We start from the raw sequence: 24492 nt of genomic DNA, 5'->3' as shown, positions 1-24492 counted from the left end.
TTGAACTTTGACCTTTGGGGTTCAATCTTCAGTAGTGTTTCTAGAACTCACTGATGACAAAGAACGAGGATCTTGAATAAAAACACCGAACTCCAAATTCTCTGATGACTGGGACCCCGAACACTTGGCCTCAATCTTTGGTCTCTCCTATTCATGTGCCTAGGGAGTTACCGGCCATCATACCTCTTGCCATCATGGAACTCCAATCCCAAAACACACTGATGACTTGCTGACCAGGGGTAGGGGGGCACCAGCCCTGTTTCTCACTTGTCTGCCAGCCTAACATCCAACCACAAAAGTCCTCTTCCCATGCCCACGTTGCTGGCTCTCAAACGCACATCGTGGAGCATCGAGCGAGGACCTAGAGTCTGACCTGACCTCTAACTTTCCTTCATTCCTGTCCATAAATCCTAACCTGACTTCAAATTCTTCTTTCTGTTCCCCAAATCTTCCCTATGATCCAAAAAGACAACAAAGTCCAATCCACAGCTTTGACAGATACCACAGCTCCGTGCATCATGGCCAAACATACGGCCACCTTACAAGACTAACATGCCTTTCATGTCATTCGGGTCCATCATATCTGGAGTTGATCCATGAGAAGAAACGGAATGCCTGAGTATGCATGTTCCCATTTGCCAGCTCAGATACTTATAAAGTTGTGGAATCTCATAAGAATCGAGCTCTCAATTGGTGACTTACACTGAGCAATTCAAGACGGGCAGATGGTGATAAGGTCAGAAGTGGAGAGCCGTCTTCCGAGCTCGGCTCAGACACTGAACCTTTGGGACCATTAACCTGTGATGTACTGATGAGTTTTTGGAGCCTTCTGAGGAAGACTGCTGAGACAATGGAAGCCAGCTCCTGCACAAAAGGATTGATTTCACAAGGGTTTTGAGACTGGATGCTGCAGTCACAATCATGGAACGTCAAATAATTGTATCCAAAAAGTGGCACACATCTCAAGTGTGGTTACTTAGAATCTGGAAAATAGTACATTTTCCACCTTACATCACCATAAGACCATAAGACAAAGGAGTAGAAGTCAGCCATTCGGCCCACCGAGTCTGCGCCGCCACTTTATCATGAGCTGATCCATTCTCCCATTTAGTCCCACTCCCCCACCTTCTCACCATAACTCCCCCGGTTTCTCACCATAAACAACTTCATAGATAAGTTAACCTTGGCCTCACTGAGTCTCATAAAGATATCGTATAGAAACGTTATGTATTCATGTCTATTTTGGCTCTTATGGGTTGCAGTCAAGCCTCTCTGTGTGGTATGTACTGAACGTACTGTGAGAAGCAGGGCCGGAGCCCCTGGGCTGGAGGCCCTGATGGGCCCCCGCCAACACTGTAAAATGCTGCTGTACCAAGCAAAAAAAGGCAAGAACAAGAGCAAAGGTCGTACTGGTCTAAATATCAAAGCTGTGGGCCAATACATTGGTTTAGTACAATACGTAGGCTATAAACTTACAGGCCTTAAGAGGGAGGACAGAAAGTAATGCAGATTCTTAGTTTGAAGGACAGCATCTAAAGCACTCAAAAATTGACCTAGGCTTTTTTGGCTTAGTAAAGTCATGAGGGAACAAAGTATTATGTACCCAATCTTAAATCCTTATTTAGCTATTGCTGCACATTCCATAGGCCTTATTCCTCAAACGATGCCAAAGCAATTTTATCCAGGTATTTTTCTCAACCGTGTGTTCTGAGAAAGTAAAATGGAAATGAGAGACAAAAAGGCCAAGAGAGGTGGCACTATGGCAAACCAGGAAACTTGACAATACTCCAATAATCTTATTGAATAATGAGATCTAGCACATACTAACCTATTGCTGTACTGTGTGGCTTGCAGAGTAAAGACCATTTATTACTTACTAAGTTTGTAAACAGTCAACTATTAGCCTATTGCCACAAAAACAGGAACAGCACTGACACACAAACCTAGATATTTACAAAGTCAGATGCTTGTTTTTCAAAATTAAAGCCTAGTTCTTCTGGATTTCTTCGCAGCAAAGTCCTTGATCAGATCACTAAAATCCAGTTTCTGAATAAGATCACTTTCAAGTGACATCAGAGTAAGATGACTCAGCCTGTCCTCTCCCATTGTGGATCTGAGCCTATGTAGTTGCCGTTATCAGGCCTGCCAAATATGTCACTGGAGCCTCGGATAGCCAGTCCCCTCTCGACCAAAAACTTCACAACCACCAACACTCTTCTTAATACGTCGGTCCAGTAGACACACTCTGACTCGAACTGTTTTTGCAGTTCTGTAACTATTCTTCCGCTGTCAGATGCTAGTGCAACATAGGTCAGTATCGTTTTCCTGTGGTGTTGGCTATTTTCATGCTCTCCTATGCGCTCAGTGGCATGTTTCCAGTCGTTAAGCCAGTTTCGAAGATGGACTGACAGTTACCATCACTGAAGATGCGGCATGCAAAACAAAACACACAGCCGGTGGAAAGGGGAATATAAGAGCCATTGCCTTGATATGTACTCACCGTTTACGAGCTTGCGTTTGAAGTGAAATTTAGAAAAAAAAAGTCTCTGCTGTTTGTATACTTGTTCCAAAGCTTTGATATCCACATCCTTATTCTGGCAGGACTCTGGCCCTTTCTTAGCCCAGTACGTTCGGACTGAATCATCTAACATTTCCTTTCCCCAGTGAGCAGGATCAGTGCTGTAAGGATCCTCAGTAGCGGTAACATTAACACTAATGGCGGCCCAACATGGTTGTCGGAGGCCTCTGTGGTCGGGAATCCCAAAGTCATGCTCTCTGCCTCTTCAACGTTAGCTGCTGACTGTGGCAAGGACGGTGGTCCTGTGCTAACGCTGGTGCTGGCGCTAGCTGTTGAACAAGTCCCCGTTTGTCCACCGGTCTCAGACTGTGACAAGAGTGATGGTACTACTGCATCATCGAGAACAGGTTTAAAAAATTCTGTCAATTTCAATGTCTTTTTTCTCACGGTCCTCTTTTTCTTGTTTCTTTTTTCTTTTCTGTGCTCCGCTCTCCTTTTTCTTTTGTCCGCCATGATGATAGCTACCTATTTTGGGCCCCTCTGCAGCTTGGGCCCCTGGGCTGCAGCCCAGCCTAGCCCTGCCTAAAGTCCGGCCCTGGTGAGAAGGCATTCTGGGTGGATGACTTACAAGCAAAATAATCAGCCACACATTTGTTCCTCACCTCCCCGTCTCTCGTGTGTGTAATTCACGGTCAATCGGCTTCCCGGTACCACAAACATAACAACTGGTGACTAATTGATAAGTCTTCATGTGATATTTATTGTTTTGTTCCCTTTGGTGTGCAATGCCGGTAGTGTACCACTGTGTAATGCAGGTGAGCAAAAAGAAGGTGTTGCTTGAAAAAGGTCCTGACGAAGGGTCTCGGCCTGAAACGTCGACTGCACCTCTTCCTACAGATGCTGCTTGGCCTGCTGCGTTCACCAGCAACTTTCATGTGTGTTGCTTGAATTTCCAGCATCTGCAGAATTCTTGTTGGTTGCTTGAAAATGGCCTTCGGAAGTGTGGTGAGTGAAGAATCCGAGGGTAGAGAATGAGAACACAATGGTTAAATAAAATCAATAAGGGGAGAGGGAGAGGGAGGGGGAAGTGGGGGAGAGGGGAAGGGGAGAGGGAGGGAGGAGAGGGAGAGGGAGAGAGGAGAGGGAAAGGGAGAGGGGAGAGGGGAGAGAGGGAGGGGGAGAGGGCGAGGGGGAGGGGGTGAGGGGGTGAGGGGGAGAGAGGGAGAGGGGAGAGAGAGGGAGAGGGGAGAGAGAGGGAGAGGGGGAGAGAGAGAGGGATAAGACTACATAGTTAACTTTTCTGGAATGTGATTATGTTTGAAAATATTTGGAAGTATGGGGCTTATATGATTAAGCAACAGAAAGGTGGTTCATATACTGAAAGATTTGAATATTTTGCACTGCCAAATCCAATTTCCAATGATATTCATATCCAACTTTTCTGACTGTGATGGGTGTTAGTGAATTTAGGATCAAACACAAGGTAGGCAAAGACCTCGAAACTAGTTACTGTACTGCCTTTATTTCGTGACATCATGGGGTGCTGTCCTTCTAAGGAACAATGACTCTGCCAATGCAAGGTTACAGTTCAAATTTATACAGCAAATCTAATCACACTAGGTCAGCAGGTCTCAAGACACTTACTGCAATTTACACAAAATCGGTTCCTCATTGATCAGAGTATAAAACAAGACATCAGTCACGTTGCCTCAGTCCCTCATTAATGACATGATCTATCATTTGTTAGTACAAGATAGACCAATCCTGCTTCTTATCATGCCATCCCCATGATTCTGTTAACTTTTAGTCCTCAAACTTAATTTTTTCTCCACATGGATGCAAAAACATTTAATTTATTATGTAGTCTCATGCAACCTGCTGAGCCTGACATTAAGCCTTATGGGGATATGGTTAAAGGCTTAAAGGGCCACTATTCATCTAAACCTTTGATTATTGCTGAGACGTTCAGATTTTAAAAATTGAATGAAGAGGAAGGCAAGTCTATTTCACAGTCTGTGGTGGTGCTGAAGCAATTGTCTGAACACTGTGATTTTGGGCACTCACTGAATGATAAGCTCCATGATAGATTTGTACCTGGTCTGCACAGTATGGCAATTCAGAAATGTTTGCTTACCAAAGACAGACTAACATTACGGAAGGCAATTGAGACTATGGAGATGGCAGCTAAAGAAGCACTGCTGTTTAGCGCCTCTTCCCAAGTTCATAAAGTTTCTACTGACTTAAGAATAAGACACCTATTGGCAATCAGCGTTACCACTGTGGCAAAACTGGGCATGCAGAAAAATAATGCTGGTATAAGGGTCTAGGTTGCCAAAGCTGTGGCAAAAAGGGACGTATTGAATGCACCAGTAAAAGTAGAAAGACACTGTCAACCAAAAACACTGTAATAAAGAAAAAACACTTTTGGAAAAACTACATGTACTGGCATTGGAGAGGGTCCAGAGGAGGTTCACAAGGATGATTCCAGGAATGAAAGGATTATCATATGAGGAACGTTTGAAGGCTCTGGATCTGCACTCACTGGAATTCAAAATTATGGTGGGGGGATCTCATTGAAACCTTTAGAATGTTGAAAGGCCTAGACAGAGTAGATGTAGAAAGGATGTTTCCCATGGTGGGGGAATTTAGGACAAGAAGGCGCAGGCTCAGGATAGAGGGGCGCCCTTTCAAAACAGAGATGTGGAGAAATTTCTTTAGCCAGAGGGTGATGAATTTGTGGGATTTGTTACCACATGCAGCTGTGAAGGCCAAGTTGTTGGGTGTATTTAAGGCAGAGATTGATAGGTTCTTGATTGGACATGGCATCAAAGGTTATGGGGAGAAGGTCGGGAACTGGGGTTGAGGAAGAGAAGAAAAAAGAATCAGCCATGAATGACAGAGCCAACTCAATGGGCCAGATTGCCTAATTCTACTCCTATGTCTTCAGGTCTTAAAAGAAACATGTGAATGAGGTGGAGCATATTACTGAGGACAGACTGGGTGACTCTCACTCTGTGGTTGAAGAAGCTTTGCATGTTTTATCTATTTTAAGACACAGAGATGGCTACTGGGTGAGTGACCCTGTGTTTGGCTGGGGTCATGGTGAGGCTGCAGGTGGATATTGATCCTGCGGTTTCACTGGTGTCAGAGACAGTTTACAAGGAGAAACTGCAGCATCTCACCCCAGAAAGGATCAGGTTGACTTTAAAGACCTGCAGTTATGAGGTTGTTCCAGTGAAGGGAGTAGTACATGTTACCATGGAGATTAATAAACAGGGAAAGAAACTTCCACTCTACATTGTTAAAGGTTGTTATCTAGAGCATGTGGTTGGAGCAATTTCAACTCAACTGGCACAAAGTACACTTGATGGATGGGAGCACTGGTCTACACGAGGTTTTGAAAAAACACGCAGAAGCATTCAATGGAGAACTGGGCAGTATGAAAGTAATCATGGTTAAACTGGCTGTTGAACTTGACACAACACCCAAATGCCTGAAGGCAAGACTCTTCCATATGCCCTCAAAACAAAGGTAGAGGCTGTAAGGTACTTGAACCAGTGTGGGTAAGTAAATAGGAAAACCTGGTGGTTCCTGTCCAAAAAAGGGACGGGTCTTTAAGGATTTGTTGAGACTTCAAGGTAACCAGTAACCTGCTTTTACAGCCGAACAATATCCCTTTTGTTCTTTGATGACCTTTTTGCAGGATTGGCCAGAGGACAGACATTTAGCACATAGCAAATAGCCCGAGTGTGCCATCATGAAGAGCACTACATCTGAAAAATGCATTGAGGAGCGATGTTCTATCTTTAGGCACACAATGACAGTCTGAAGAGTTGAAGGCATTTCTGTAAGCAAGTGGAATTCAGCACATCAAGTCAGCTCCATATCATCCAGCCACTAACAGCCTTGCTGAACAATTAGTACAAACAATGAAATGAGCCCTCAAGACTTCAGTGGGAAGTGTATCCCTCAACCAGTGTCTTCGCACTTTCTTGCTGACATACCACAGCACACCTCACACCACCACCAGCATGGCTCCAGCCACTGCACTGATGAAAAGACAGCTTTGCACCCAGCTGGACCTGCTTAGACACCCAAACACAGAACAGTTTGTGCTAAATGAACAGAAAACCCAAGCAGAGAGACGTGCCAAAGTGAAGTACAGATTTTTTTTTATAGCAGGCGAGAGGGTACTTGCCTGGAGCGACATTTCTGGAACAAAGTGGATATCTGTGACAGTGGTGGCACAAACTGGTCCTGTGTTATACACAGTGGAAACTAGTGACCACAACATCTGGAGAAGGCATGTTGATCTGCTGCTGCCCACTTCTGAGGCAACTGAAAACCAACACAAACAGACCAATCCAGATCCAATTGTAGAAAAGGGACCGGATTCTGAGACAATGACTGCAGAACCTCTGCTAAGATCAAATGACACATCACCTGTGCTTTCTGAGAAGCCCTCTGCTGACAAGCCAAGATATATACATATACCACTGAGTGAGAAAATGACTTTGGCGTCATCCTCAGCTGTCGGAACCCTCACAGGAACAGGCAGCCTCCCGACCGATTGAATCTCTAGTTCAGTAACTAACCCTCAGCACGTGGGGCAAAATAATCTCTGGGGTTATATTTAGGAATAGAGGCAGTCTACTCCCTTTTCCTACAATAGCTTGGAAAAAAATGTTTTTGTTGTTGGTTGAATTTGATGATTATGCCATTGAATGTTATTAGTTCAGCACTTGGTCTGGTAGGGGAAGGGGGAGAAACCGTTAAAATAAGGGGTTGGGATATATTATGTATTCATGTATACTTTGACTCTTATGGGTAACTCAAGTTTCTCTGTGTGTTACGTACTGAACATAATGTGAGAGAGCGTTCTGGGTAGATGACTTACAAGTGAAGTAAACAGCTACACATTTGTTCCTCATCTCTCCATCTCTTGTGTGTGTTATTCACAGCCACTTGGATTTCCAGTCCCACAAACTGAACAAAAACAGGTCCTTGGGGTCTTGGGTCATCCACTCATTTCTCCGTCCAATATCAATTCCATTTTACAAATTTCCCCCACATTCCTACTAACACCCTTCAAATTCAATCACTTGGCTTCATCCCCAGATGTCAGCATCTGCGCAAGTGCAAGCAGAACAACCTTTGGCAGGGTACTATCGGCTCCAGGACACAGTGGTCACTCTGAGCACCACCCTCCACTGCTGAAGCCACACAGATTTTATTATTGGAGTTGCAGGAAAATCAAGAATATATTCAGGGATTGTAAGAAGGTGCTTTGTTAATGTGTTTCAGTTGTTCAGATACGTTATGTATGGTTTTTTCACCATTTTTCTGTTTTCTCCCTTTACTGAGACCAACAGTGTAGCAGGTTCAAGATTACTTGCAAGGACTGATTTTTATCACTGCCTGTGGGGTTTGGAGTGAGAGACGGGGAAGAACAGCTCTTGCATTTTCTTGTTATTCGGATCTTCTGGTATAACTCAAGAAAACCTTGCATTAAAGAGGTCATCCCTGGTATCTTAAGCAATAATCTGAAAAGACACTTGTCCCTCATCACCTTGTTCATCATCTTTTTCCTCATTTTCATCTTTTGAACTTCACCTTGTTCCTTCTGTAGGTGTATGTCTTGTTGATCCTGGCTGGTCATGCTTTGGATCTCTAGGAGATTGAAGCACTTTTTTCAGCATGATGTTCAGTCATTCATTTTGATCCTGTTCGACACAGGGATGGTGCTGTTCGATTTCTCTGACTGGCTTATGAAACCCATCCAGAAACCCATGCTTGAAATGGATGTTCTTTGTATAATTATTTTATTGATTGTTTGAACGCTTCTGAATATCGAGGGCATTCTGAAATGTTCAGTGTCCTGCTCAGCTGGAATAATCTGGTGGCATAGATTTCGAAGCTGCCAAACGTTTTCAACTGTTGAAAGGGCGGAGTCTGCTCTGCCTCCTTTTACTGCTTCCACTCATGACAACGCCATGCCACTCAAGCCCCTGCTGCCTTGAAGAGGTTTGCCATTCTGGTTACGGACAGCTTCAGGCAGCAGACTGACATCTGGAACAATCAAGTCCATAGCTGGTACGCAAGTCACACAGTGGGAGTGGGCAGCTTGCCCAGATAACAAGTTCTGGCTCATTATTTTCACTTGATGCATTTTAAAAGTCTCCTTGATTCTACTCCCTGAATGAATATGATAGGGTCACTCCATCTTATCCAGCTCAGCAGTAATGAGTGAATGGAATGAGTCCACACTATTGCCTGTTCTGGGTCACCAAGGTTAATTCAGTCATCTTCTGTGACAATTCACTAAATAGCATCTAACCAATCGCATATTAGCCTTCTTCAAGTTCATGTTCCAGGTACTGAGCCATGAGAAGTACGCTGGCAACTTCCATTCTTTCAATGAGTCCAAATACTTTATTGTGATTGTTCATGGACAAGTTTCCTTCCCAAGCTATATTCATTGCCACTACTGGAACGCTCAGTAGTCCATCCCCTTTAATTCAATATTTGCTCAACACCATTTTTCATATTTCTCACATATAGATCCTTATAATATCATTTCTTTAATTATTAAAGCTGCCAAGTTATATCAGAGGCCAAAGTTTAATTTAGAGGTAACCCTCTACTTGATGATTTAGTGATTGTTCAGTGATCGGGTGATGTTTCTGACACACCAGGCTCTGATTCCCATATTGTCTTCTGGATAACTAGGGTTTCCCTTTTTGTGCTTTCTCCAACTCACTAGGACCCTGGTCCCTGCACTCACCTTAAAATTACTGGGCACGCATGGAGTTGTATTATAATACTGTGCAACAAAAACGTGTATTAAAATAGGTTAAGGTATTAATAGGAATTACACCCAGCAGTTCAGAAAGTCTGCTAATCCAACACCACCAAAATCCTGAGCACTGGTGTTTTGAATAAATGCTACCAACACAAGAAGTTTTTAATCAAGCAACACATTATTTGTAGTTTTATGATGACAAATGATGGTTGACTGACTGTGTAGTATTTCTAGACTGTGATCACAATTGCATGAAAATTACTGATATATGGTTTGTTACATTTCACTGAATGCTTAAGGAAAAGCTCCCAGCATTTCTTTTGTGCATTGGTTCAAACTGCAAAAGGGAAGATCCTGTAGTATGTGGCATTCAAGATATGTATTTTATGTAAAGTAAAATGGAACAATAAACAGAATTTCTCATCTCTCATCAGGACAAGTCTTTGCAGAAAACATCAGCTTTCTGTTGCAACATCATGAAGGGCAAAATGATAATGTTAAAAAAAATCAGTTTTGACATCAGATAGTGACTGAAATCTGATGAAAGTTAAATGTTTATGAAGTTTATGTGAGCTATAACCTAACACATTGTTTCTGAAATTTATTTTACATGATCACTCCCTTAAAACCCAAGGCTCAGATTCTTGACTTGACCATTCAATTTGATTGCCATTACTAAAAAGTAGTCAGACTTCATTATTTGATCCCCTATGTGATATTTATAACAATTCACACACACACACACACACACACACACACACATACCTATACATACACACACTTATGTACATATTCAAGATTCAAGATTCAAAAAACTTTATTGTCATTCTAACTGTACATCAGCTCTGCAGGGCAGAATGAGACAGCGTTTCCCAGGAGCAGTGCAATCATAACATAACAAACGCAACACTAAATAATAAACATAACAATAAATAGTAAACACAACAGCCACATGTCAGTTAAAATCAAGTTATAAGTGTCCAGTGCAAGTTAAAAGTGTCCAAAGCAGAGTCAGGTAGAGCAGCTATTTAGCAGTCTGACTGCCTGTGGGAGGAAGCTGTTTAGTAGTTCACTCACACACATATTGTGAATACTGTACAAATATAACATTCACAATGCTTGCAAAAGATTCCAAGGGATTTCAAAAGCTGAACCAATGCAAGCACTGCCAAAGACACATTAAGAGGATGAATTCTATCACTTTTTTTAAAAGATGCAGGGTAATTAAATACAGAGATTTAAATGTTTAAGAGAGTTTCATTCAGATGAGGTGTAGTACCCAAAAGCTCTGCAACTGGTGAATGAACAAAGAGGGAAGACTGTAGTTAGATCAGAATAGGAAAAAAAAGAGTGGAATACGTCATGGATGGAGAGGATGACAGGGAAGGAGTAATCCATTGAGGGACTTGAAGGAAAGGAGAATGATTTGTGGTCAGGAGATTGCATAGTCAGAGAGAATCAGTGGAGGCTAGAATGAGGGCATTATTTGCATTGGGTGCTAGATTGGATGTAGTCAGTGGATTGTTTGAAATGTGTTTTACGAAGGACTGAATTTGTTAGACCAATAAGGAAAGCATACGACATGCCACATGATTGGAAAATACTGCAAATGATACAAATATATAATTAAAATATAAGATGCTAGAAACATTCTGAGCGTCTGGTTGTGAAGCAAGTTTTAAAGTGAAACTCAGAAATGAAAAAAAATAGTAAACGAGTACAGAAGGAAAAGGGTTGTGGTGGGACTTATGGGAATGAAGGGAGAAATAAAGAATAAGGGATAGATGACAGGATTAAATAAATGAGGAAAGGATTAATTACAATTACAATAACATGAATTAACAAATAATGGGTCTTGAGGAAGCCAAAGAGCTACAGCACAGAAACTGGAACTTCTGCCGCTGATATTGAGCACCTAGTTTTACACTAATCCTACCCTAATCTATTTTATTCTCCCCACTGTCTGCTCAATCCCCTTCCCAAATTCTACAACTCACCTACACACTAGAGACAATTTATAGCTAATTAACCTACCAAACTACACATTTTACAATGTGAGAGGTAAAGGGGAGTCAAAGCAGAACACAACATCAAATCCTGACTGCTGGTGCAATAGTGTAGCAGCTCTACTGGCTGCGCCAATGAACCACCCTAGAGCACATGGGAATAGGAAAATCATTCTAAGCAGCTGCTATCTGGGGACTAGAAATTAGGGAGAGTGGTTGCAATCTAAAATTATGGAACTTAACATTGAGTCTGAAAGGTTAAAACTCTCAGTTAAAAGTGCTACGGTGTCATTAAGACTCCTAGAAATAAGTACAGGATACCAGGAACAATTATCAAATAGGGACTGGTGCAGCAAAGTAGAATGAGAAGTGACTAATAGTTCAGGAGCATGCTTACAACTAAACAGTGGACCGGAAATGCTGGAGCCAACAGCATTCATGAGAAATCCTTTGGCAGTGAATGAAGGGGAGGTTTGGAGGAAGACAATAGATCAGAGACTGATGTCTGCTGTATGTGCTGCTCATCGTCAAGCCCTAGTTAGAGCAGGGCATCATGGGAGTGAAGGGGATTAGCGGCTGGCGTATGGAATTCAAATGGAATGCTGGAAACAGGAACAGTTAACTTTTTAGGTCCAGGATACCTCACTAGAAATGGTTTTGAAGATGTTCAGTTGTTTAAAAAAAAGAATAGAGTCTATCAACAAAAGTTGTCATAGAATCAAGAATAGAAGAGCAGAAGTAAAGCTGTGGGCTAATGGTAAGCACATTGAATGACAACCACACTTATAACTTATGGCAATGTTGCAAGGCAAATAGGCCAGAAATACTAAGCCAAGGACCGATATTTACCCACATTGGCAGTGATTGTACAAACACTGGAAGGAAAAATACAGTGAGAAAGTATAAGTAGTGTTTTTAAAAATCACAAAAAAAGGACAAAAATAGATTTTGTCGTGAACAATGATAACACAAATGGAAAGCCTAGAACAGATCCAAGACTAGGACGTAACTAATAGAGGACATGAATCAATATCTTTAAGTTAGGGTGCTGAGATGTTCCAGGACTGCCGTTATGCTTTGTTAACATGTCAGCCTTGTCTGAAAGAGAACTTCATAATTTTATTACATTGTTTTTGATATAACATTTAAAGTGGGGATGCTGAGTAAGCATAATTTATGGCTTCTGCATATTGAATGACATGTAAGACATCCAGACAGTAGCCTGTAGGCCCATGATCTAAAGATCCTACTCACAAGATTTAGATTGTTTTCCGTTTGTATTAATTGGCCTATATTGCTTGCATTTCGTATTTGTCATGGGACTATAAAACAGTACCGCAGAGAAACAGGCCACTTGGCTCAAGGTTTCTATGACAACCATGGTGCCACACATGGTTATTTCATTTCTGAATAAATCTAAGTGCCTAAATTTGTAAAGATTGGAAATATTTGTATACTTTCCATATGTAGTTCACAAATATTAACCAGTCTTTAAAGATTAAATGAAGATAAAAAAGAGATTGTAGATATTGGATTGTATATATAAAGCAAAAAAAGAGCATGGGATGAACTCAGTGAGTCAAGCGGTGTCTGTGGAGGCAAAAGGTGCAAATCGATGCTTTGGGTTGACATGCTGAATCAGAACAGAATGAAAGGGACAGACTGTGGGATAAAGGCAACTTGCTTGGAGAATTCCTTGGTCTTAATCTTGCACTAAGTTAAGTATTCAGGGTACATTATCCTGAAATGCTCTGTAGACATAATTTATGAATAAATACAAAATACTGCAAGGAAGAAAAATTCTCCAAAATGATTGGCTTAGAAGAACTCCTTTTTTTCATAAAAAGGGAAGTACTGCAAATTATTAATTGAGAGAAATATCAATTACAAAATTTACTTTTGCTTTCTGGGTGTCATGCAAAATTGCAACTTACAATTTTTTAACCTCCAAATTAGGACAGAACCATTTGGTAATTTTTCAATAAACAGCATTTTTATAACCAAATGTACCACAAACACAATTTCATAAATTAATTTTAAGTATAAAAACAGGCAGGTTTTGTTCTTTTTTGTGCATGCATTGACAGTGATATGCCAGATTTTAATTCCATGGTTGCTTCTGTTCATAACTTAACACTGTAAGGTGTCAGAAGTGATCCATTTCTAGTTGAAAGTTGATGCATATGCACAACAAATTCTAGCCATCTGTGATATTGCTGTGGGGTAATCAACTGTATTTAATACATTCCACATGCCACAAATACAGATGACACAAGAGCCAACTTCTGCTCTTTCTTGTACAACCTTGCCATATTCCCAAAGGACAGAGCGCAGCCTTTACATTTAAAGATGTCCCTTTCTTTTATCAATATTACATGGCATGAAGGATTCTCTCGTTGGCTATGTATTAATGCAGAATTATTTCAGGTTAGTGATGAATTATACCATCTGCTCATTTTCTGAAACTATTGCCAGTGGCCATCTCGTAAATCACTGCTAGACCAAGACAAAGACTTAGATTATACAGTGTATGAACAATGTAAATTAAATGCAACATATACCGGGTGATTGCTTATTTTTTAGCTGGAGGCACCAGTTTATAATCTCGACCTTCATTCCTGTCCATGGAAACTTACCCTGACAAACTGGGCAGCACTCTCCCTCAGGGATGTAATAGTTCTCACATTTCAGCTCTCCACATTCTACTTTGGAACATAATGAGATCCCACCCCGACAGCGGCAGAACCAGCAGGCCTCCATGCGATACACCTCTCCATCTGTGTACTCAGTGCCATTAAACAGACACTTGCGAGTGGTTTCTGCAATTAAAAAAGAGAACATATCAATTACAAGGGCTGACTTCATGAAGTCTTTCCTCAACTGTGTTTAAGCATCATCTGAAATGCAGTATTTGGTCAAAGGGGTGTCCAGTAACAGATGGTTCACAGTTTTTCCTCAACCTGCAAGTTTTACAGAACCTTCCCATTTTAAATGCTACTCTACCGTGGCAATTTGTTGCAGCCAACTTAACAAATACCATGGATTCCAGTTAATTGTAACACATCGAGACCCGTACATTTTGGCCCAATTAAGTGGATGCCCCCAATGTCATGGAAATAATTATAAAGGTACAATAAAGACAACCTACCATTTAATTGAGTAGCAGATTATGTATTTCAATAAAATACAGAACAAAATAGAACACTACCAATACTACTATAATACAATAAAACTGTATTAATTCCTAATAGTTATTAGTTTGACTGCAAATAAACAAAATCAGCACAGACTCCTAGTGCAGATAATGTACTGCCTTCATACAATGCTTCAAATTCTTCGTAGTTCCTAATTTGTGAAAGTTGTGAAATCATTTTATTTTCACTGCTGGCTGTTTCTCACATCTCCAAGTCTGAATGCTTGAAACCACGGTGAGCAAGACAGTTCTGAATTGTCTTCCTGTTTATTTCTCACCAGCTATCAGTGAGAAGAAAATCACTGCTTTTTGAGCACACACACACAACTGACTCTATTTAAAAACTGTTCACTCTCAGCATGGTGTAGTGTCTAATGGCCACACAAGAGCTTACGACTGAAGTTACGACTGTTCAGCAACAGTCTACCTTCCCAATTAAGTGGGATAGTGTCCCAAATAAATTAAGGGAATCCCGGCCATTTTCTCGATTATATTTTGTTCTTTAAGAGTTGTCCCAAATAAGCAGCTGCATCGATTAATTGATGGCCCACTTAACTGGAATCCACAGTATTATAAATAGAAAAGGCACACAAAATTTTTTTTTGTACATTGCACTCAACTGTAACGTTCCCCAATTACCCAAAGATATTTGTACCTATATAAAGATTTGATCTCACTCTTTTCCAGTGCATCTGTTCAATATAAGCACTTTAATGATGATGTGGAAATAGATATCTGAGCACAATGATACAAATGGGCATATCTGTTTATTAGGGGCAGCTGTCACTCTCTCAGTTTATATTGTTACATTCTCCTGAAGTCCTTTTCAGGTCACAGACATTGAAAATCTGCAATATTCACATGCAGATCTTGAGTGGGACCAAAATTAAAAAAAGAATCTTAAGTCATCAAATCTTATGCACAGTTTGCATAACCTTCAGAAATTTTTGCAATCATTCTGATAATAACCAGGTTTAAGTCATCATTAAGCAGAATGCCATGTTCTTACTTCTGAAAAGCAAATTTACTGCTTACAACTGGCTCGAATAGCAAGGCTGCATATTGTAATCTGCTCCTTAATTTTGAAAATATAATGCCAGGAATTGTCATTGTAAACAAAATAGAAATCAGAGTTGCGTGTCAGCAGCTACATTCAGTCAGATGGATTCACTGAGAAATATGAAGTTAGAGCAATAACAGATTTATTTCTTCAGCAGGAGTAACATAATTCATAGAAAATTCTGGAAACGCAAATGGGTCAGTCAGTACTTGTGGGAAGAAAACAGCACAGCATCTTCGGTAAAACAAGCTTCTGTTTTTGGTTCAGATTTTTGCTCTTCATGACAAAAAAAAATTACAGCACCAGCTGCAGCGTTTTGAATAAAGCGCTGCAATCAGTTTATAGACATCAACATCAATTTAGTTATTAAGCATCTGGAACTGAGCAGAGGCACAACAATGATGTATATCCTGGTTACTCTCCGGCAGAAGTCAAACCACATGCAAAAATTGACTCTTGAATAAAGGGATAAACGAAAGATCACAAAGCTTCAAAGTGCTGACTGACACAATTAAATGAAATATTAAAAGTTGTGGTGATTAATTAGAAAGTGTTAGTGTGGAAATTCCAGGCAGTTCTCAGGATGGAAAGTGCACAATTCTTTAGAGCTGTGCTGTTCTATATAAAATGTTTGATGAACCTGTCAATCTGTTCTATTCAGTTTTTTCTAACCACATTTGTGGCAATGAAAGCTTTTTGTGGATGAGTGCCTGAGCTACTCCTGCTGAAAACCCATCTTCTCCAAACCAATGGCGTTTGATGTCAGCTTGCTGTCAGTGCATTCATGTGGATTTAATCTGCAATGGCCTCAAAAAGGCCAAAACAAAAGACTTCAATACTGGTCAGAAAGGAACAGCAGACATTTATTATCAAAACACTGATCCCTTTCCTGTCAGCCACAATCAAGCTAGTACCAAGCGCCGAAGGGAATTATTTTTCACCCTTCAGATGGAACAAAGTTTTAAAACCTTTCCCAACATTGAACTGTTGAACTTTTCATCTCCAGAATGTGACCAGAGAAAAAAACCTGTTTAACTTTGCACTTTATTTCAATAATTTTTTTTACAGTCTAAGCAGTTTTACAGTGACTGACCTAATAAAGCTCAGCAAGTTAATACATTTATATCCACAGAAAGAAAACATTCTGAGGCTGAGATCATGTCGCCCCAATCACTTTGATCTTCAGACCTGCAGCCCAACTTTGATACTCCTACCCCTGTGCTCCCACAACAAGTGAAGCTCCACATTACCCAGTGTCTAACGCATCTGTAGCCACAAATTTACAGCTGTAAGAGTCTTCTGGTGATAACTGTGTGGCATCAAACAAGACCAGTTCATATTCCAAAATCATATTACTTTTCTCCAGTTTCAAACTATTCCATTTGGATTTCAGCTACATTTCCCTCTTTTTCTGAATCAATTTTGATCTCCAAACAAGCTGCTGTTTGAGAATTCCAAGAAATTTACAAACTGTACCCCACTGCTTCATGTATTCGTAATCAGCATCATCAACTCAATTATTTCCATTCTAGTGTTGTTTCCAAGTTCCATATCATCATTTCCTCAGCTCCTGACACAAAATATCCTTTCTTTTCTTTCAAAGGACATGTTTGCACAAACATGCAAATACAAACCTCAAATGTCGAATGTGACATTTGTGGGATGTAAAAGCAAGATGATATTGAAAGTTTCAGTCTGTCAAATCTGAAAATAAAATGGTAGTCCTTTCCCTGTCCAAAAAGGAAGGAAATTGCTACAAAAAGTCAAAACAATAATTTCGACATCTCATGCTACTTGCCTGTGCCGGATCTTGGATTAGTTCATGTACAACATCAAAGCTAATTTCTAGTAAACAGTGTTTTTGCAGATAATTCCAATTACAAAGTCTAAACTGAATTTTTTGTCTAACAGAAACTAAAGTTATACTGATAATATCTAATGCCTGAGGCAAACAGATACTTTGGTACATTTAATTAATGAATATAGTCAGCAAACAATTCCAGTCATCTCAGAGGAAATGATAAATACACAGCTGCTAAGCTAGATTGGAAGCAGAGTAAGCTAAAATACTCAAAAGGAAACAGGTATATATGGTCCATCTAACAGCATATGGCTGACCATGGACTGAAAGGAACTATGTAAAAATGCCACTATTGTACTAACCAAACATGATAGGAGGAATAAACTATGTTAAGGAGAAACAGGAAGCTGGTCATAGAAGATAGGATATTTACTAATATTCTGAGTGGAGATGAAAGAGCACTTAATACTGAAAAGTGGGCTGAATATTGCTAACTGTAGCCTATGTTTCTAAAAGATATGACCAATGTTCAGCCAATTGTACATAAATAATGGGAAAATACATAATCATACCTTTGATATTCTTTTTAGGTCACTCTAAAATAGTCCACAGTTAATGAACTGTAGCTGTAACTTGTAATATAAAGAAATCTGTCAGACAATCTTCTCACAGCAAGTTCTCACAAGCTGTGAGACCAAGTAAAGACCAAATAAAGTTTTTGAATAAATGAGAGAGAAATACTTGTAAGGACAGTGAGAATAATTATGGTGGAATTAAGCTATGTAGGTATCATGGGACTTCTCAGCACCTCCACCTAGTTTCAGTGATCATGAATTGGGAAGGGCAGCCATATGTTTCATAAACCTCTTCAGCATAAAGCTTCCATCTGCATCAAATGAGAGCTTCAATTATTTAACTCAAGAGTTGATCTGAAAATGAACCAGGGAGAAAACCTATGAAAAGCAGGTGCAAATATTTCATACATGCCTTGATAAATGATATCATTAAAATGTGGACAAGGACAGGATGAAGGGTGATGGTCAAGTTGACTCTGATGGATTCTGCTCCCATACAAGTCCAAGCAGTAATTGTCCTGAGCCACAATATAAAAGCATATTAAGTTTTCATGGAGATCCAAATACCCCAAGGGTGTGAAACGAAATATTTATGGAAGAGGAAAAAAGTTTCATGGCAACACCTCTGCATTGTGTCTAAGTAAGAAAGATGAGTTTTGCACATAGTAAGAACACTACTAGTGGGCTGGTGGTGTAGTGGCATCAGTGCTGGACTTTGAGGCAAGTAGTCCGGAGTTTGAACCCGACCGGCCCCTTGCACACTTTCTATCCATGCTGGATTAAGCATTGAGCTAGCAACTTGGCCTTGTAAAAGAGAGACAGACAAATGCTAAGAAAATGGCAAACAAAATGCCATTCAATGCGCCACAAGGCACAAAAAGGAAGAGCAAATAAGAACACTTTTACAAGGAAAAAGTACGAGGAGTTTGGAATACAGAAACTTTTATTAAATGAAGACTAATTCCACTTTTTCATCATGCAAATCAGAGCCATATTTTGGTTTTCTTACAAATATTCCTCATCTGCCAGTACAAATAATTTCCTCAGTTTGTTTCAACATTTTTTAAAGATAGCTATCCTTCACATCATAATCTGCCCAATGCTAAAAGACTCATTAAATTTGCTGAGTTAATTTAGAATAATATGTGCTAATATATTAGCAAGTTAGTTTAAAGAAAACAGGTCCTTCAATGTAGAAGTCAAAAAGACTTCAATTTTACAGCCTGGGTCATGAGATTAATTCTGCCAATGTACACTAAACTTTGTTTGACATGACCTGAAAATTATAAATAGTTTTAAAGACTATGTATTAAATCAGTGTTTCCCAACCTTTTTTAGCCCAATGCACCCCTAAAACACTTTCATATTTGCCAGTGCCCCCCGCAAATCACCTTCATACTTGCCAATGCACCTCTGAGGCACAATATACTTTCTGGCACGCCCAAAGTGTAAAAACATGTCTACCATATGCTAACACGAGAAAAATTGTTCTGCTTTAAAATTTAATTTGTCTTTAAACCTAGCTTACACAGTACCTGTGTGCTATACAACAGCTTCAATATCAATGTGATCCTTGAGCTTGATGGTTTTTAGCAAGAGTTGAAATATCTAGCAAAAGCCTCAAGTCCCCAAGTGTAACAATGTCCAAGTGGTTTCTGTGTTTTTGTGAGTATGTGGTTCATTGCACTGAAGCCTCTTTCAACAATGTAGGAGGATGGAAATGCAATGAGGAGCAGTTTGGTTCTTCTTCAAAAGCCAGGAAACTGCATATGACAGTGTAGCCACATACCACAAAAGCCGGCATTCTTGAAAAGCATTCTTCAGCATTCTGAATTTCGATAATATCTTCTTGCAAGTTCTCTTCCGTTCTTCCATCTCGCAAAGAAATGGGTTAATTACCCAGCCCAGAATTTCCAGATCATTCAAATCCTTGAATTGATTCTGAAAATCCTTCTTCAATGACAACTGATGTAAGCAGTACTCTTGCAAATCACCATCTGTAAAAATCTCTTACTAGCTCTTCTTTCAGTTAGTCCTGACGAAGGGTCTCGGCCTGAAACGTCGACTGTACCTCTTCCTAGAGATGCTGCCTGGCCTGCTGCGTTCACCAGCAACTTTTAGGTGTGTTGCTTAAAATACTGGTATCCATTTTGAGAACAGTGGTGAGCATGTCTGATACAGAAGACATTATTAATCTTTCACCAATTGTATGAGATTTTCCACACTTGGCTATCCTTTTGGAAATGTTATAAGAGTCAATGCGACCACTATCAAGGTCATTTTTAGCTTTCTTGGCAAACGACTTGAGTGTGCAACACTTTTCAAATGCTTCTTTCATCCTCTGGAACTGAGTAATACCAAAAGTAGCTTTTACAGGGTGGCTTTGGCAGAAGTGTTCCGGCAAACTTGATGGTTTCATGGCTTCATTAGACAATGCAGTATTACAGATAAGACGCTTGGTGCATCGCTGAACTGACGGGAACATAATAAAACCACACTCCTGGTATGTAACATTGTATTGATGTACTTTCTGTCGCTTCTGTTCCCTAGCAGGATTAGAATTTAAGGCTACACCGCCTTCACATTCATAGATCATGCCGTACGTATTTATCCATCATTAACGGGACTAAACTAAAATAAAACATTAATTCAAACTGGGAATGCCTACTGGATGTTGACGATGGCAGTGAGTTGACAAGGTCGGTCAGGTCTCGTGCCTCAAGTTAGGGTGCTGTTTACTGCCCCTGCCTCCCAAGGATCTTGAATGCCCCCCAGCGACTTCTATTTCCTTAACGCCCCCTTGGGGCACATAACTGCCCCCGTTGGGGATTACTGTATTAAGTGATACACTTATTGTGTAAGAAACTTTGAACTCTTTTCAAGTTGTTCTATATTTACTTTGAACTCAACATGCACACAAGCTGCTTTAATTAGCAATAATTTTTCCGCTCAAGAAATTTCTTTACATTGTGGATAGTTATTCATCTTATTGCTTCTCAATCCTCAATGTATTTTGCTGCTCATCTTCCTTCCATGCTGGTCATGATTTCCTCATCTAACTCCCACTTTTTCACCATCAGATAACACTTTTACCCCCTTTGTCTCTTTCATTCTTCTTCCAGTCTCCATTCATTTTCATCATTTACTCTCTTTGTCGTTTATTCTCAGGTCCTCTTTTGTTCTTTCTTTCCCTCTTTGAGCGATCACAAAACACAATTATTATCAAAAAAAAGGACTTTTTGCTCTGTATTATTTGTTTGCAGAGCCCAGCTTTTCTTATTTTTTCAGGTTCCATCATAGTCATAGTCATACTTTATTGATCCAGGGGGAAATTAGTTTTCGTTACTGTTGCACCATAAATAATAAATAGTAATAAAACCATAAATAGTTAAACAGTAATATGTAAATTATGCCAGTAAATTATGTTATTGTTTTAGATTGAAACCGTTTTGTTAAATCATGTTTCCTCCATTGCCTGTGCCAGATGGTTGCTTATGGCTTGATGTGACCATATTCCTGTCTTATTTGGTAGTACTTTTCAACTAAATGAAATGAATTAAGAATGCTACTACAAATATATAAATGAACTTCTGTCATGTCCTCTCTGAAATCATTCTTAATTTAGAATAAAGCTTTGACTCTGGATTTTCCCACAAGACCTTCTTGGTCTCTATCAATGTAGCATGTAAGTTGCAGAGATAAACGAGTGTAAGCCAACGCTATATGCATTTGAGTAGGTGCTGATGGACCATGGAACTCAGCCATCAGCCACACATATGTAGAATTATCCATGTATGTGTGAACACATTTATTTGTAAGAGGACTGAAGATTAAAAAATGAGAATCAAATCTAACTGATGAATGGATTCTCTATAAATCAGAAGTTGAGCACAACAAGAGCCAATTTCCATATATAGTCAGTTCAAAGTTACAGAACAGTCAGCACTCCCAAACATGGATGTCAACGTTTCCTCTCAAAGGTCAGTGCTGTTATCCTGACCTAGTCCTCTTCATCTACTCCACTGGATGGGCTTCATTCTCCCTTCAAAACTAGTCTCTGTAATTGCTAACATTATATTCCGTCGATCTGTGCAACTCACGTTTTTTTAATAAGGATGGTCTTCAATTGTCAGTATTTGTGGGTTTCTAGAATAGCATAGATTAACTTATTCTTCAACAAAACATAACAGCATCTTCCCACAGCTGCAGTATGAATAAATTTACACATTTTGACATGCAATTAATTCGAGGACTTGCAAAACTATGTATCATATCAGAGCTGAAATTCTTCATCTCATCAATCTTTGGCTGTATTTTACCTATTTGTAATAAGCCCCTTTGGCCATCAATTATGGCTTAATATGAATTATTGCATGTTACTGCTTACATGGATGTGGTCGTTTCATATTACAAACCAGTACATTGGGCTACCAATTAGATTTCTGTATTCCTGCATTTCTTCATACATTATTTCAATATATTTATCCTTGGGCTTTATAGATTTCACATTGCTATGCGCAAAGATGAATGAGGGACTATGAATGCTGGCAACTTCAAGTGATCTTACGTGCTGGTACGTTGCACAGAAAAGGCTCAAATGTCTTCATGCTGTAATGAGATGGCAGAAGTGGGGACACTTGGTGACAACACAATACTCAGTTCCATTTGCAAAGCGGCCTGTAGACCAATGCTGCAAAACCTGGACTGTATACTGGATTAGACAATAAGTAGAATCAAACATTTGTGCAACCCAAGCGCAAAGCAATGGCTATTTCTGACAAGAGATTGACCAACCTCCTCAAAACACTTTGGAACATTATCACAAATGGATCTCTCACCATTAACACCCTGTGGAGATTCATTGACCAGAAATACCTAGATCTGCAACATGAATAGTTGTCAGAGGCTGGGTTTCCTATGGTTGGTGACCCACTTCATCACTCCCCAAAGACTTTCCATTATTTTTGAGGCATAAGTCAGGAATGCGGATGAAATGCACCCCATTTGCTCCAACATTTCAGAACTACAGTATTAACCCAAACTACAGTGCCTATAGAAGTATTCACCTCCCATGGAAGTTTTCATGTTTGATTGTTTTACAACATTGAATCAGAGTGGATTTAATTTGGCTTTTTTGACACTGGTCAACAGAAGAAGACTTTGGCGTCAAAGTGAAAACAGATCTCTGTAAAGTGATCTAATTTAATTACAAATATAAAACACAAAATAATTGGTTACATAAGTATTCACCCCCTTCAATATGACACACCAAATCATCACTGGTGCAGCCAATTGGTTAAGTGGAGATCACCGTGTGCAGTTAAGGTGTTTCAATTGTTTGTAGTAAAACTACACCTGAATCTGGAAGTTCCAATTGATGGTGAGTCAGTATCCTGGCAAAAACTACATCATGAGGACAAAAGAACACGCCAAACAACTCCACAAGAAGTCTATTAAAAAGCACAAGTCAGGAGATGGATATAAGAAAATCTCCAAGTCACTGAATATGCCTTGGAGTACAGTTAAGTCAATCATCAAGAAATGGGGAAAATAAGGCACAGGTGTAAATCTGCCTTGAGCAGGCAGATCAAAAACTGAGTGACTGTGCATGAAGGGGACTAGTTACAACGAGGAGTTACAAGCTTCAGTGGCTGAGATGGAAGAGACTGTGCATACAACAACTGTTGCCCGGGTGCTTCAACAATCACAGCGTTATGGGTGAGTGGCAAAGTGAAAACCACTTTTGGAAAATAATCACATGAAATCTCAGCTGGAGTTTGCCAGAAGGCATGTGGGTTCTATGGTCTTTTTGGTCATCAGACTAATCGCTATGTTTGGCATAAACCAAACACCGCACATCATCAAAAACACAGCATCACTACCCTGAAGCATGGAGATGGCTGCATTATGCTGTGGGGATGCTTCACTACAGCAGGCCCTGGAAGGCTTGTGAAGGTGGAGGGTAAAATGAATGCAGTAAGAAACAGGGAAATCCTGGAGGAAAACCTGAAGCAGTCTGCAAGAGAATTTCGACTTGGGAGATTTGTTTTCCAGCAAGACAATGACCCCAAGCATAAAGCCAAAGCTACACAGGATGGCTTAAAAACAACAAAGTTAGTGTCCTGGAGTGGCCGAATCTGAGTCCAGACCACAATCCAATTCAGAATTTGTGGCTGGACTTGAAAAGGGCTGCTCATTCATGACCCTCATGCAATCTGACAGAGCTTGAGCAGTTTTGTAAAGAAGAATGGTGAAAATTTGGAGTGTCCAGGTGTACAAAGCTGATTGAGACCTATCCACACAGAATCAAGGCTGTAATTGCTTCTAAAGGTGCATCTACTAAATACTGACTTGAAAGGGGTGAGTAATTATACAATCAATTATTTTGTGTTTAATAATTGTAATAAATTTAGACCAATTTGTAGGAAATTTGTTTTCACTTTGACACAAAAGAATCTTTACTGTTGTTTAGTGTCAAAAAAGCCAAATTAAATCCACTGTGATTCAATGTTGTAAAACAATTAAACATGAAAACTT

General features: G+C 39.9%; 1 protein-coding gene across 1 annotated transcript in view; it reads right to left on the bottom strand.

Moving 5' to 3' along the window:
- The window catches only part of LOC134348444 (cysteine-rich motor neuron 1 protein-like), a 262947-nt gene that overhangs the window by 55080 nt on the left and 183375 nt on the right, over nucleotides 1–24492 (bottom strand). Inside the window, exon 4 of the mRNA XM_063051847.1 lies at nucleotides 13963–14145. Within this exon, the coding sequence (XP_062907917.1) occupies nucleotides 13963–14145 (183 nt within the window). The remainder of the gene's footprint in view (nucleotides 1–13962; nucleotides 14146–24492) is intronic.

Source organism: Mobula hypostoma, chromosome 1 (genome assembly GCF_963921235.1).
Source record: "Mobula hypostoma chromosome 1, sMobHyp1.1, whole genome shotgun sequence".
Classification (NCBI taxonomy): domain Eukaryota; kingdom Metazoa; phylum Chordata; class Chondrichthyes; order Myliobatiformes; family Myliobatidae; genus Mobula; species Mobula hypostoma.
The sequence above is the reverse complement of the archived record's forward strand: the minus strand, read 5'-3'. Positions and strand labels throughout refer to the sequence as shown.